A 16446-nucleotide genomic window follows, 5' to 3' on the forward strand; every position below is an offset into this window, starting at 1 on the left:
TTGTTGACGATAAGCAAGAGTAACATTGAACGAAAAATAGTATGTAGAAATTCCATAAAACATCTACCAGGTTTTTGAGTAATTCTTACAAATTTGTATAATAAATGTTTATCATATACGATCTTCATTACATGCGCGAGGTTTTTATTGCAATGTTTTTTTTACTTTTACAATTGATGACAACATTAATAACGTAGCGAATGTTCTGGTAAAATTTGTGCATAAATGCAGATATTTGGAGGGTTTAATGAGTTTGTTTCTTAATATTCGTATTTTCTGCTTCGATAGAAACCTAGATAGAATGCGCAATGCGCCTATCAGTATTTTTTTTAAGAAAGATGCATTAAAACACTATATTCACGTACGAGTGTTTGTATGAAAAATATGACTCATATGGGTCGTCTTGCTCGACTTACTATTAAAGAGCAGAGATATATATAGCGCAATAAGAAGGAGGCCAACATGCAAAACTGGTTGAGAATAGCTGAGAGAGAGAAAAAATACTAAAGAATAGGAATATCTGGCTTCACACAGAAGAAATATACCTCCACTGATGCTAGACCTAGATATACAAGACTGAGGCGTATTCGCTAAGCAGACGATAAGGACCCATAGTTTACATGTAGAAATATAGGAGACACCAGAAACAATATTTCAATATCGCAGCTTTTTATGTCCTACATTTATTAAACCGAGGGATTTCCCGTTTTTCACATCTGTGCTATGAAAATAATCAATCTGTCTAAATATAAATTATTATTAGTTTTATAGATTAAAAAGAAGACGTGGAATGTATATTTTCTTTTAAGAAAAGAATGTTTTTGACCTTATCAATGACGGCGAGTAAAATATGTCTCATAAGAATTTTTATCGCCTTAAAAGACATAAACCTAATTAGCTTAATGAGAGTTCGTTTTCACGTGTAAAGGGAAGGTTTAAGAAAACATAAAAAACATAAAAAGAGAAGAGTTGACTGACACCTCTCTTGTGGTTCCTCAGGTGTTGTAAGAGAATGGTTGGATCTATTATCATCTTACGCTCATCTCTCCTCCTGTTCATTAAAAATAATATGTTTACTATTATCTATTGTACTAATTTCAGTTGCGGCCGCCGATGGGTACGGCGCTAGCGAGTTCTGAAAATTCCGGATTAGTGAGGTAATTCTATACGTTCCTAATATACGTCTTAAGTGGATCTATTATGGCTTCCCTTGTTTAAATTTGTTATTCAAGAATCCCCTATTTTATAAGAACGTCAATTGATTACATTAAATAATAAATTTTATATTATATCATCGTCTAAAGGAACTTCAAAGTCACGAAAGTTAATTTGTGGTATATTTGTGATTTAAATAAAATTGAGATTTCAGTGTTTTAACAAGAAACTGTCGTTTTGAAATCACCATAACTAATAAATATGTTACCCTTTAGATAGTATGTATTATATAATGAGCTCAACAGTAACACACCTCAAAAACATAATATTATTTTTATTCCTGCCTGCCACATCTGATTAAATTTTCACTGAGGCTTTTTAAAATTCCTAAGCAGAGCTCTATACATCTACATTTTCAAAACTATATTGTAACAAAGCTAAATATCATTGTGTGTATTGTTTTAGGTTATACGACGCTACATTTAACTCAATGAAGTCCCTTTGCAATATCATTACTTCATTTACTCTGATCCAAATCCCTCGCATACCACCCCTGTATTTAGCTCAATATAAAGACAAATTCTACCACAGCATAAAACATTCTTTTTCAAACACCTTCATCTCCGTCATGTGTATACGTAAATCGAAATGGATTCATACTTTTAAGGATTATATAAATAAAAAGATGACATTTACCCCGACATCAATGTGTAAAATCACACTTACCATGACGCCGTATTTCACTGGTGTTTTGATTTGATTAAATTAGACAATCGAAGAAGTCAAGAAATTGCAACAATCCTCCAATATATAACCTCTCAAAATATCAACCAATTTACAACTACCTTACTTAAACATAGAAATATCTAGAATTGCAATTTTATCTTTTGCCGTTTTTCATGTATTTAAATGCAATTCGTAATTGATCAGATATATTTCCATATTGTCTCTATTATGTTCAATAGTGTCTCTTTCCTCTGGATTCAGTAAATTATCATCTATATCCATTATTCATGTGTCTATTTCCTCACATGCTGCTTTTTCGATATATTTGGATGTTGAACGACAGTTTTCACTTGCGCAGTCGAGTTCATCCGTCGGATCAGGTAGCGTGGTTGGATTGCTTTCTTGCTGTGTGCCTGTTGTGTTCGATCAATGTTGTCTGCTTGTTGCATCTCATTTACAAAGAAACATTTGCTAATTACGATAACGATATTAACGATTATTGCAATAAAATATTATATAAGATCTCAGAATAAGTGATAATAATTTGAGGATATGGATGTTAATTGAAATAGGTATTATAACCATAAGAGAATTTTATTAATTGCTTTTAATATGAATGTACGTTGATTGATTGCAAAGTAGTATTTTGATGTACACTCTGTACAAATATAGTCTACTAATACTCTTTTAAGTAGAATGATGTTCTAGTAATAGTAAATACAAAACAAAACTACTTATGTAAGAAAAAATCCATAATTGCCTCTTTGTTTCACTGTGTAACTTATCTGTGATCATACTTGCCTTAATGCCATAACAATTTCGATTTCTACTTCTTTTGTCCACTTGTACCGAGGATGCAAGTCAAACTGTCGTGTTGTCGTTTTTTGAGTATTTTTTAAAAATATTAACACAACTTAGGCTACTATTTTGAAAGATTTTCTATTTACACGCTGCGACATCAGAATTTAAAGGTGAGGTATTAACGTCTTTCTGAAGTAGTTTATTTATTTTATTTTTTATGTTGTGGCTTTCTAACTATTTTTATACATAAATATTTAACTTTTGAAATAGTCAATAGATTAAAATACAACTGTTGAACCTAACCAAAATGTCTCTGTTGTTACAACAAACAACTACATGAACTACAGTTCATTATCAACTCTATAATTTATTTTCCCTTAAAAAATTGTAAGATTATTTATTTACATGCTCTTAAAAGTTCTAATTGAAACGACTATTGAGTAGTAAATTATTTAACATTGATGGATGCACAAAGATGTATTTAAATAATAAAATTGTATATGATAATTCTTAATTATTCACAGTTGGAATGAGCAAGCGAGCGGAAGAAAGCTGCAGTTCTATAGTGAAGCACAAAAGACTAAGAGACCTGCTACCAACGGGATAGTTAAATGTCAGTGCGGTGCGAGAAAAGCTAATGGACACATTGATGATAGCAAGCAAACGGACGGACAAACAGAAACAATCCATCTTAAACCAAATAGCCGCGTAGGTTCCAAATATCTTCAAGCTGTAGCTACTAATACTGAAAACAGAAGGTATATCAAAAGAGACACGTCGTTTGGGGATAAATCTGATCGAAGGAATCTTTACACAAATCGTTCACGCTCTATTGAAAACTTTCACAATCAGAATTACTCCACTGAGCCTCTGTTAACCAAAGCAGTTGTTATTGAGGAGACGACGAAACACCACACGTCTTACGGGGATCTGTATAATGGAAGGATAAGTAGTAGAGAGAGTGTAAATAGACATAGTCCAAGCTTGAACGGTCAATCCACTGATACAGATTATAGTTCAGATGGTGGTTATAAATCCTTGCCGTCATCCATTAACTACGGTTCGCCAAAGAAAGTAAGCGGCATACCCAGACGATCACTTGAACAGAAATTTACAAAACAGATAAGAACTAGTGTTGTATGAATTTTTTGACTAGTGTCATCTGGTATGACGTAATTTTCGTGCCTGCCAAAATCATAAATATTTGTAATTTTGAAAAATGATTATAGAAAGTTTTAGACTTCACGCAGATCATTGATTCTGAAAATTTTCAGTACGATCATTATTACATTTACGACTACAACATCCTGTAAAACTATAAATTGAATCCATTTTGGCCGTTTAAGAAAAACATAATTGAATGATTACTTTTTATTAAATAAAAAAGGTACTACTCCTTATTACCTTTTAAGATTTATCGTCTCCTTGATACTTATGTCCACATTTTATATATACCCATATGTTTTGTATTAATATCTACAAAATGCTTTTGTAAAAGCCAGATCTCAATGTAAAAAAGTGCAATTTTTTGTTATATTTTTTTTTCGCACTTAGTTAAAATAAACAACAAACTTAGATGCAAATTTGTTGTGAACCGCAGCTAATTTCGTAATAGGCGTGAAATGGTGTACTTATTTCATCGTATGTTGTATTTGGAATGAATTGTTGATATGTTATTCATAAATAAAATAAATCTATATCGATTTGTCTAGCGGACATCATATCATGTTCTTTTGAGCTACATATATTTATTTGGTGATAGCCTATCAGTTAGGCTTACAGGGCTTTAGAACAACAGCGCTTTTATTTATGAAACACTTAATCAACTTTAAATCTATATTTTCTTCCTATAAGCCCAGCTGATAGGGAAGTCCCAGTTTGTGTCTGCGCTTTTCCGTGTCAAAAATTGTATTTAGCTTACTCGCATTTATATATATCGCCTCGCCAGCTAGATAAGTTACTTGGATGCCAAATCTATTTATACCTTTAATTGCAATTGCAATATTTTGTATTGTTTTGACTCCAGTGATGTTCGTACCAAAATAGATCAAGACTTATTTGACTTTACTCGAGAACTTTAGCACATTTAGCACAAGATTTAAAAAAATATTGCTAAAGTTTATTAACATCTTTAATGTAAAGGATTCAGATTCAGTTTGTGTCAATAAAATGTACTTTTTTATAATTTATTTAAATTAGCGATACAATAAAATGGTGCATGAAGAGAGAGAGAGAGAGATATTCTAGTTCTATTTTGGTTAGATCGTTTGGACGTGGACTTGAAATTGCTATTTCAAAAGCGATTGCTTTGGCAATGTTTATTTTATATGTAAATTCGTTCTGACCCTTCTGTATTATACAGTTAGGATAAAATACAAATTAGGAACTATTTTTTCTAGTTTACTCATTAGCCATGTAATTAATGTTATCTTAGATTTTCTATGATAGACAAATTAGGTTATGATGTTGTGATAAGTGCGGTTGTAATGTTTTCTTTTAAATTTTGTTGAGAACTGGTAAAATAGTATGCCCTCTGTTTAATAAGAGAAAATATGTATAAAGTATATATTTTTTTTTGTTATTATGTTATCCGAAAAATGTTTGCTAATGCCAACTTATATACACGGCAAATTATATATACACGTTCGTAGTAATACTGCCAATGCCAACAGAAACGTATTCTGATTTAAAATAATTGATGTATTTGTCTTATCATTCTGAGCAAGCGCGACATGTAATGGAAATGTAGTATTTTTTTTTTCATATTCAGATTTCTCGGAAACTGTATGCAAAAAATAGAAGTCATTCAGAGCAGGCGTCATTTTTATATAACAGCTAAAGAAAATGCGCATTATTAAAGATTTTTGCCATAAAAAGCACCAAGCTGTCCAATTTTGAGATATTTTGAATCATGCAAAAGGTTGCTCTTCAGTTTAAGTCTTTGAATGAATTATTGACGTTAAGAATTTGTCGCTATAATTTACTAAAGCAAAGAAGCTTTGAATATAATTAACGTATGCGTTAAGAAGTTGTAATCTTCCAAAAGCCTAAATTAGTGTTCTGTATAACTAGATGTGAATTTTATGAATTCTGTACTTACTCGATTATTGTCAGTTTTATGTTTTATCTTTGTATAAATTGCCTCTTTAGTTGTAATTTTAAATGCAGTAGCTTTAGTAAATATTATACTATTTTAATGAACTGTTTCAATAAATAATTATAATTTTTGATCTTGTTTTTTTATGCAATCCATTCAAATTTTTATATAACTGTTCTCACTTGATGAACCTATTCAAACATTAGGGAATGATACAATGTAAACAGACAAAAATTGAACTCGGTATCGACGGGTACCGACATTGGGTAGGAGCTTCAGGGTTGGCGACTGCAACACACCGGCAAATACTCACTACTAAACTAATTGCATTTTCCAATTTAATTAACTCTTCTATTGTGATAAATGAAAGACATAAGAGATATACAACATAAAACTCAAATCCGACCTCTTCTTAAGGCCGGAATTTACTTGAAACACCGCACACTTTGAACAACCGTTTTTCTCTCAATTAATTTATCTAGCTGTAAATATATATATATCTGTATATCTTTGAAGCTTGCGTCGATTCTCTGTGCATATGAGACCACATGGGGTCTTATGACCTGCTCGATGTAACGGTGAGCTGTTATTGTGCCTTCGCTTAGAATTACCAACTTGGTTCAGCCTGACATACCATAACATTGGGGCCCCCAAATCTGTCACTTTCATGGATGCAAGCATCCGAAAATAGCTCACCTTTACGTCTCCAGACCATAATGCGACGATTATCACTAAAAAATTTAACTTTGCACTCATCCGTCAACAATACTGTCCTCTAATCATTCATATCCCATGTCAGACGCTGCCTTGCGAATTATAATCGATTTGCACGATAAGCAATTGTTAATGGTATCCGCACTAAGCGGTCTTCGTACACTAACTGCTGGTCTTCGTGTAATCGATGACTAATGGTTTGACAATCACTAAGACGTGTACCAGTCGCCTGCCGCAAACGGTTTTGTAAGGAACGGGCTGTTATGCAGCGTTCTCTGCCCGCAGTCTAGCGCACGTAGTTGTCCTCCTGTGCGGTAGTTGCTCGAACTCTGCCAGATCCCCATCTCCTGATTAGTCTCCCAGTCTCTTGAAAACAATTCCAAGCATTCTGGATCGCTCGCCGGGAAAAACCCAACTGCAACGCTACAGAGCGCTGCCTTCTTGAAGCAATGTTACGGTCCTAGTTACGGTTGGCAAGTCCATACGACGTCGAATACTCGGCATGACTTTTTTGAAATGTTAATTCAGCCACTAGTTAAACAAAATTTACAGTGTTCCTGACAGAATCGTCAATTTGACTGAGTTGAAATCCGTCTGAAAATCGGGTATTAATTATCAAAAACTACCCACTTTAAACAATGATACAGGTTGAATACTCAAAAAATGTGTGTAAACAAATAAGGTAACACCACTGTAAATAATCAGCTACTTGAGAATGCATAAAAAATAAATTATCGCTCTTTAGCTAAAGAGGTCAAAAAAATCAAGTGGCCCTTATTTTGTTTTGACTAATATATACATATATATAATCTGAATCTCGGAAACGGCTCCAAAGATTTTAATGGAATTTAGTATACAGGTAGTTTCGGTTGCAAGAAATCGAACTAGCTAGGTTTCAATTTAAAAAAATGTAGTTTTATCCGTATTTTAATGAGAATCTGCTACAATTACATTAGAATACAAAGGTAAATTTCGCCACTATCCCGACTACCAGACTATAATAGCTCAGGGACATTGGGTGATCCGGAAAGCAGAAGACCCCGGTTCGAATCCAGATGTTAGTAGATAGGTATTTGTTTTGTTTTGTTCAAGTTTTGTACCTTCTTAAAAATCCGAGCAAGGGTACGATCTATCTATATATAAAATCTATATATATATATATATATATATATATATATATATATATATATATATATATATATATGTATATATATAGATTTTAGTGTATGATATAATACGTCGGTTTTGTACTTTTTATTGTTTCACGTCACATGCTGGAATTAAAATATCATAAATTGACCTCAGAATATTTAGTTTAAAACTTAAACGGTTAAATAATACTCCAAACAAAATACCTAGTCTTGCCATAAATACTGAAACAAGAAAAAAAAAATCTATTGCAAATAACGTTTATTACTTTTACAGTGTGTTAGTTTCATACATAAATATGAAACAATTTAAAATACAAAAAGCTATTTCGAAGTAATCTCCATTGGCTGCTATAGTCCTTTAAACGTTGAGGCCAGTTATCAATAGAAACACGCACTCTTTCCATGGAGAAATTCTTCACTGCCAATCTTACGTAGAGAGTTCGTAGAGCAAGCCGTATTCTCTAATACTGACCAGAAATCATAATCCAGAGGATTAAGATCAGGACAAGACGACGGCCAGTCTTCAGCTCTGATGAAGTCCGAAACGTTCGTTTCCAACCAAGACTGCGTAGACCGAGCTTTATGACCCGTCTTGCTGGAAGGACCATTATTTGATATATGTCGAACATGGTGTTTTTAAGGGGCTTCACTATCTTCTCAAGAATGATATCTTGATACACTTGTACCGATGTTTAGATACCTTTGCCCTGGACCGGCTTTCGGCGCGTTATCATAATAAAATTATCACAACAAAGTTATCACAATAAAAAATTAATGGGCATAGTGCTGTCGCAATATGCCCATTAATTTTTTCTACGCTGCAAGTCCTAAGTCATCTTTTTAAATACGCGACATGGTTCTAGGTGCTATCTTTATCTCCCAAGATAAAATCTTTTGCTTTCGGACAGGATTTCTTCGAATTCTTTCCCTTACTGGTTTGACCACCTTATTCGTAGGAATACTACGTGGACGGCCAGATAGAATAATAACGCTCAGAACGATAGGTTCATTCATAGTTCCTGTCAATATAGAAATAACATCATAATTAATGTGTGCGTGAGCGTCATGTACTTACATTCTCCGACACGACAGCCAAATAATGTTGCATGTGAATAGACATTTCCCCAAATCGGTATATTGTGAGAAATACTAGATTACTTATATGTAATAAGAAAGAAGAAATAAAATATCAATTTACAATTTAATAAAAACAACACATAGTAATAGAAGCAAATTTATTAAGTGGAGCGACAATAACATTATCATATATTATTTTATATATTTTATGTATATACATATATATAAATGTATTGCATCATAATTATATGCAATACATTTATATAGAAGATATTATCTTATTTAGTAGAAACTTGTTTAGAATCGTTGTGATTTGAAACTCGATGAAACGAAAAAGCGAGACTATAGAGGCGCCGTTGCCGACTATTATTAACAAAACTATTATTTGGGCCGACGCGCCAAATTATGATTTCAACAATAGGAATATTTTATCCGAGGTTCTCGAGAGTGCAGAGAACGAATTTGGGATCATTTTTTAAAACCAAGTACACCGCCGCACAAAATTATGTTTTCAACAACATGGATATCGTATTCGAAGTTCTCGAGGGTGCAGAGAACGAATTTGGGATCATTTTTGAAATCCAAGATGGCCACCGCGCAAAATTATGATTTCAACAATATGGATATCGTATCCGAAGTTCTCGAGGGTGCAGAGACTGAATTTCCGATCATTTTTGAAATCCAAGATGGCCGCCGCGCAAAATTATGATTTCAACAATAGGGATAACGTATCCCTCAGATACGATATCCATATTCGCGATGGTGTAGAGAATGAATTTGGGATGATTTTTTAAATTCAAGATGGACGCCGCGCATAATTATGATTCAACAAAATGGATATCGTATCCGAGGTTATCGAGGGTGCAGAGAACGAATTTGGGATCATTTTTGAAATCCAAGATGGCCGCCGTGCCACATTATTTTTGGGGGTATACGTATGCGTGGTTATAATGAACACCCTAATGCCAAAAACTAATAGGCATCTTAAGGAAATTGTTGTGTCACATGGAACTATAATTGTTGAAATCTGGAGACTGTGTGCTAATGAATACGAACACGAAACACTAGAAAACGTCAGTATTTTGATGGGTTCTTCTTCACTGCATAATATTAATACAACAGCTTCATCTTCACGGACTGATGATGCAAATGAGAATGAGAGTGACGGTATATAAAAGATAACTTAGAAGAAAATGGTGGCATAATGTTTCGTTTACTAGATCATAACCAAGCTTGAGAATATATGAAAGCAAATAGTTGTATATATAGCTGGTGAGGTGAGATCTCTATGTCACCATTTAAAATGCATGGGTTGCATGTTAACTGTGAATAGTAAGTTTGAGTACAACAAATTAGTAAGCACATGAGATGGAGGTGGACAAATATATGCCCCGACGTATATGATGAGGGTTGTAAAGCTGCAGAACTTGTAATTTAAGTAATATAAATGTTTACATTAAAATATCTATTAAACAATTTTTAAGTTTGGTGACAAATAGTAAACCTTACATTTATCCTGATACTCTATATATATCAATCTCTCGCAGCCTACCCCTGATTAAAAATACCCCTTGAAAAAGATAAAATTGGAATAGTTTTCAATAAACCTAATTCTTTTTTTATGTATTTAAATATACATTACATGAATCGACTGTTTATTTTTTCAATACTTTTCAGAAGTTTCACTTCTACCGTGTTTGACTTGGACACATACACACACATATCTTTATTTATATTAATATTACATTACATTAATATGTGTTGTGAGGGAAGGGTTAGGATGTTCATCAACTTGACTGTTTCCCGAACCGAGTTTTGTCGCATATTATAAATTTGCTCTAATAGCACTCTTTTGGCGCACAAGAATAATATGAACATCCGCAGCATTTCCCCACATTAACAAACTGTATGACATAGTGCTATGTAGGTACACAAAATAGATTAAACGGGCTATATTCACATCTGTCAACTGTCTGATTTTTATAACGATAAAAACTGTAGAACCCAGTCTATTTGCTAATATAAGCTACTGATACGTGGGCCCCATTATAATTAACTATCTATGCTAATGCCAAGAAAAACAGTGGAGTATATACGTATGTAGTAGTTTTTTAGATAATCTTTAAATGTTTCGTCGCGATAATAAGTGTTCATTTCATATAAATCGAATAAATTTCTGTGAGAGATGTGTAAGGCAGAAGTTGATCAGTCTTTGAATTTGAAGTGGTTTGTTAATCACTGTGGAAAACAAATCGTGAAACATCCTGTTGGGGTCGCCGTTCGACAAAATAAAACGGTAGGCTGATGACATAGCACAATCAGCAGGAAAACAATGGATGCATAAAGCACTTACTTGCTAGCCTTTTACCCAATCTGGGATCCATATCTCAAAACAATTGTACTCACAACTTAGATATAATACTAAAAATATTTCAAATGTACACTTTTTTTGGATGGCTATGGAATAAATAGCTATATTATTATTATTATATACAGCAGTTATACATATCTGCATGTTTAGGCCAAAATATATCTGAAGAAGCAATATTTTTCCTATTGTTTGTTTCCTAACTAAATCTCTACATCCTATGTGTCCTAACTAAACACATTAATTTCTTTCAAATTGCAACAGCTTTCTAAATTTTTGCTGTTTTGAAGAGGCTATCTGGAATAAGTTGTCTTTGTTAGATTCATAGAAAAATCGGATTACATGCTGTAAATTAGTATGCTCTTCGTCAATGGGAAAAAAAACGACCTATGAATTTGGCCATAATTTTAAGAGTTAACTCTATTTCTGCAATGATTTTTTGTAAATTCTGTTTTATATAATTTTTAAAACTAGTCTCAGCAACACTACAAATTGAGTGTACTTTGGATGCAAAATTCAACCCACCTTTGTCCCGCAAACACATCAATTTGTGAAACCACTGTTTTTCATTGGCTACCATACTAACTATACAAAACTGACATTTTATGCGGGTGGTGATGTATTTCACGACGTTACCTGCACTATAATCAACAACGTGATTCTTAGAGTCTAGGTCGTCAATCGATCTCATTTCCAATGAAATATCCTATTCAATTGGCGTTAAATTTATCAATTCTTTATCAACATCGTCAAATCTTTCTGCCATTGTTGAAGAATTGATGCATTGAAGCACTGATGAGCATGACAGTATCGTGATACTTTCAAGTGGAATGCAGTTTCCTGCCACACCTACTTGTAACTCCACGTGGCACAGTAATTTCCTGTAGCTGCCTCTGAATTGTAACGCGTTGGGGTTATCATTATGTCTACCATGCATCCGTATAGACCCAAAAAACATTTCAATGTGATCCTGACTTAATCTGTATGTATTTAAGTTCCTGTGCGTCTTCGACCTGAGTCCTGAACAGATATTTTAAACTTTCTATGCACACAAGCAATTCTTTAAACCCAGATGAGCACTTGACGGTGAGAATCGATTCAAAACCTTTTTTCAATTGTACTGCACTGTGATTTTCATTATATTTGCGTTTTCTGGTGCTTTTAATGTATAAGTTAAGTACGTATGTACTTTTTAGCTTCATCTAAATATTCAAATATTTTTGTTTTATTTTCACTACAGATAGGATGACAATTCCCATGTTGAGTTAGTTTCTTAGAATTAAAGATTTCAAACAGATTATCAAAAATCATCATGAAATTTTGTGGGCCTTCATTATCTTTGAAACTGTCCAACTTTAAAGCTTCGCGACAAAACTTTATTGCAACGGCTATACTCCGGCTCACCAATTGGGACGCTAATTTTACTTTCATGATCGAGTTTCTGATCTCTAGGTATCTGCGAGTCAATTTATTGGCTAGGTGTAAACCTTATTTTTCTTGTAAAGCATTAAGTTTTGCTCACCGGATAAGCCATGGACTTAAATATATCCCAAAGGAATTTTCTACTGCTCGTTTAAGCATAAATGTGTAAGCTTCCGTAGCCTTTGTACAGCAATTGGATGTACCGGCTCCTAAATCTACCTGTCCATAGCCGCCCTTTATATTTTGCGGTCGTATTGCCATTTCATCGGCTACTAAGCCACATATTATTATTTTTTTCTGTACGTTGGACTTTAGTTTCTAAAAACTTGAATGTTTCATCGGTAAATCCAGGAGACCCACTTACATTACGATACCTACGATACGATAAATGGTTTTCGGGTGCGACAAACACGAATTAAATATTGTACGAACATAGTTGTACGCTCGAGGTGAATAAAAATTTAATATATTATATATTATCTTATAGGTAATTTTTTATTATTTACTGATTTTTTAACCAAATTGCTATATAAATCCGCTGCAAACACATTTTCTGATAAAATATTTGCAACGTCATTATCACTAAATCTTTTCTTTTGTAAGTTTATTAAGATTTTTGTAACGACATATTCTTTTCTTCAAACAACGAGTTTTTCGTTGCAATAATATATATAGACCAGACATGCGAAGAGTGATACGCGATTTAAATATTCATCTATGAGTCAGCCTTTGACCACAATCTTGCCTGATTTTAAGTGACTGGCTTCACTGAACATTGTGCCGTAACACGAGTACTGTTGACCGTTTGGAGACACAGTTTTGTCCAGCGGGCGGTAACCAGCCACTGCCGAAGCCTACCTACTGGTTTAGCAAGTGGAACAATCGGTATGTTCAGATTGTAAACTTAATTTGATACTGCTCAGCCATCTGTCGCTCAAAAATGTAAATAAAAATGTTGTGAGTACAAAGTAAACATGTCCGAAGTGAAACTTCTTTGGAAAAGTAATTTTTAAATCTCGTTTATATTAATTAACCAAATGTTTTTTATCAATATTAGTAATTATTAGATGTTCTACTTGCTCGCAGCCGCATGCTAAACCTGCACGATACAACGCTAGGAGTGAAGATGTTCTAATTACTCGCAACCGTGCGCTTAACCTGCACGATACAAAGCTAGTGGGGAAGATAATCTACGTTTTCGCGGCCGCGCACTGAACCCACGAGTACCTCGGATACGATATCCATAATAACGAAATCATAATTTTACGCAACGGCCATCTTGGATTTAAAAAATATTCCCAAATTCGTTCTCTGCACTCTCGAGAACCTCTGATACGATATCCATAATGTTGAAATCATAAATTTGCGCGGCGGCCATCATGGTTTTCAAAAATTATGCCAAATTCGTTCTCTCAACCCTCGAGAACCTCGGATTCGATATCAATATTGTGGAAATCATAAATTCGCGCGGCGGCCATCTAGATTTTTTGCAAGTTGTAAGCTTGGTCCTGTTCCACCAAAATACACAGCCACAGTAAGCATAGGTCTAACCACTGCTGTGTAAAGCCATAAGGTGAGCATTGATTTTAAATTAGACTTAAGGTCATTTGTATGTTACAACACTGTTATTTTTTGGATCATCTTCTCGTACTCATTTAATAATTTAATCCTAATTAGTTTAATTTTTATGTCAATTTCACTAGAACACGTTTGTACAGATCCCTCTGTTAGTAATAATTAGTTCCACACTATCCGGCTTTTTTCAAATAGAATCTCTTAGAACTCTTATCAGTCATCTGTGAGATACGGGAAACTTTGGTGAACACACTATCTTTTACATCAGCAATTATAATATACGTATATTACATTTAATTACTTATCTCTCTTTGCGTGACATTCTTTAATAGAAATAAGTACTTTTATTTTCCATTACACGGGTACATTGTCACAATAATCAGCGTGTGGCCGAAAAACAAACTATAATTTATTATTTATGGTATCAATGTAGGTATAGAATTACATAATTGACATACTACTTCTAGCTCAAATCTTCCCATGATATGTCTTTATAAAATCCTTACATGCTGATAAATATTACACACCTAAGTTACAAAAGAAACAAAGTTAGTGTTTCTGAACTTAATTTGTTCACATTGAATTGAAGCGAAATAGTAGGTACATTGAAGGGGAGAATGGTAGCGATTCTGAGGATGCAGTTTGTAGGCTCTAGGTGAAGCCACAAAATAAATAACAATAGTACAGAATTTTACCTAGTTAAACATTTTAGTTCATACAGTCCGTAGCTGCGTTGGATTCATAACTCATTGTTAATAAGTTTACGCACAGTGCACACTACGATCTACTCGTACTTATTGAGTGCGTGTCTCAGGACTGAGGCGCGCGAATAAGAGGCGCCATTTTCACGCCACTTACCTAGTTACATGTGTAATAGTTTTAATTCAAATTTGGCATTAATACAAGAGGTACAACAATAATTTTAGGCTACATATTATCACGCAGACATAGTATTGTGTTATTTATAGCGTCTATGCGGACAACGTCGCGGGTAAAAGTTTAGAGGTTATAATATTATAAAACTAAAAAGCAGCATTTTTAGTTTATTAACATTAGCTTGTCTCTTTATTGCAGCTGATTCCGCTCAATATTCGATTAACGTGAAAACTCTATGTATAGCAATTTGGGATTGGTATTTCTTAGTGATGTTTATTACCAGTTTTTAACCTACTTCAAAAAGGAAGAGGTTCTCAATTCGACGGTATTTGTTTGTTACCTCAAAACTTTTTAACTTGAACCGATTTTGATAATTCTTTTTTTATTTGAACGCTGGTGCTTCCTGTGTAGTACCATTGTAATTTGGTCCAGATCTGACAGTGGAATCCATGAGAAAACCATAAAAGTCTTAAATTTGCTATACGTTTGTGGATGATAAATTTACATTTATTTATAGATTTTTCATTGCTGCATTGAAAAAATTTGTATATCTACACATATTTAGACAAATTTTTGGCAAATGTAATTCAAATTCACTAAATATCAAAAAATTAAAAAAAAAATCTAGAATTAGATTAATTAATTATATTGTATAAAAATACGCAATTATTTTTATACTTTTTAGTGCATATATCTATTGTTTTGCAATAGTGTTTATGAAGTCGGTTATTATTTTTTTTTTTTTTAATAAAACGCTAATTTAGTGCCTCAAACGTTGAGTCCGAGTCCGTGTGGTGTTTTGATGCTTTCTCCATTGTTCAGTGACAATGGGCTTGCACCATACTCAGTACTCACACTTCAGAGACCACAGCATGCGAGGTACGCACGTCGAGCTTGTGCAATACAACGACATTACTTATTTCCGCATTTGAGGATGATTATTCTTTATGCCGTAAAGTAATAGAGTCCATCTCAGCTCTGAATAATATACAAAGTTATAGACAGAAAAGGTTTGATTTTTATTTGTAATGGATAAATCTCTATACCTATCCACTGAACCGATTTTAATAATTCATTCAAGTTGAGTGGGCAAATAGAGACGGAATGATCTAACTTAAAAATTTGCCTGTTCGAGCCATTATTGAAATTACGCTATTTATTAAATTTTATTATAATAAATAATTGGGTAACTTACTGGCCTCAACAACATACAGCTACAATATAGTCCTAAACACACAAATAAAATTTGAAAATCAAAATTTTATGAACGATGCGGGATTCGAACGCACGACCTCCGGCGTTCCGTGCCGGTGCTCTAACCAACTGAGCTAACCGTTCGAGTACCGTTATAAAATTCTGTTTGCTTTGTTGAACTCTCAGGTTGTGGCTTCATCTAAAGGATCTACTTTACAGTTGATAACCTGCTCGACCCCAGTAAGTATTTGTATATTAGGAAATTGCCTTGAGATGTCGCTCTTGTAAAT

At 33.6% G+C, this 16446-nt stretch overlaps 1 protein-coding gene across 10 annotated transcripts in view; it reads left to right on the forward strand.

Moving 5' to 3' along the window:
* Positions 1 to 5912, forward strand: part of LOC126968405 (uncharacterized) — a 135597-nt gene extending 129685 nt beyond the window's left edge. For all 10 annotated transcript variants that reach the window (XM_050813450.1, XM_050813441.1, XM_050813425.1 and 7 more), the window contains 2 exons: positions 1102 to 1157; positions 3207 to 5912. In XM_050813450.1, the coding sequence (XP_050669407.1) occupies positions 1102 to 1157; positions 3207 to 3825 (675 nt within the window). In that variant the 3' untranslated portion in view covers positions 3826 to 5912. The remainder of the gene's footprint in view (positions 1 to 1101; positions 1158 to 3206) is intronic.
* The last annotated feature ends 10534 nt before the right edge of the window (positions 5913 to 16446 follow it).

The sequence above is a fragment of the Leptidea sinapis genome, chromosome 1, assembly GCF_905404315.1.
Source record: "Leptidea sinapis chromosome 1, ilLepSina1.1, whole genome shotgun sequence".
NCBI classification, from domain to species: domain Eukaryota; kingdom Metazoa; phylum Arthropoda; class Insecta; order Lepidoptera; family Pieridae; genus Leptidea; species Leptidea sinapis.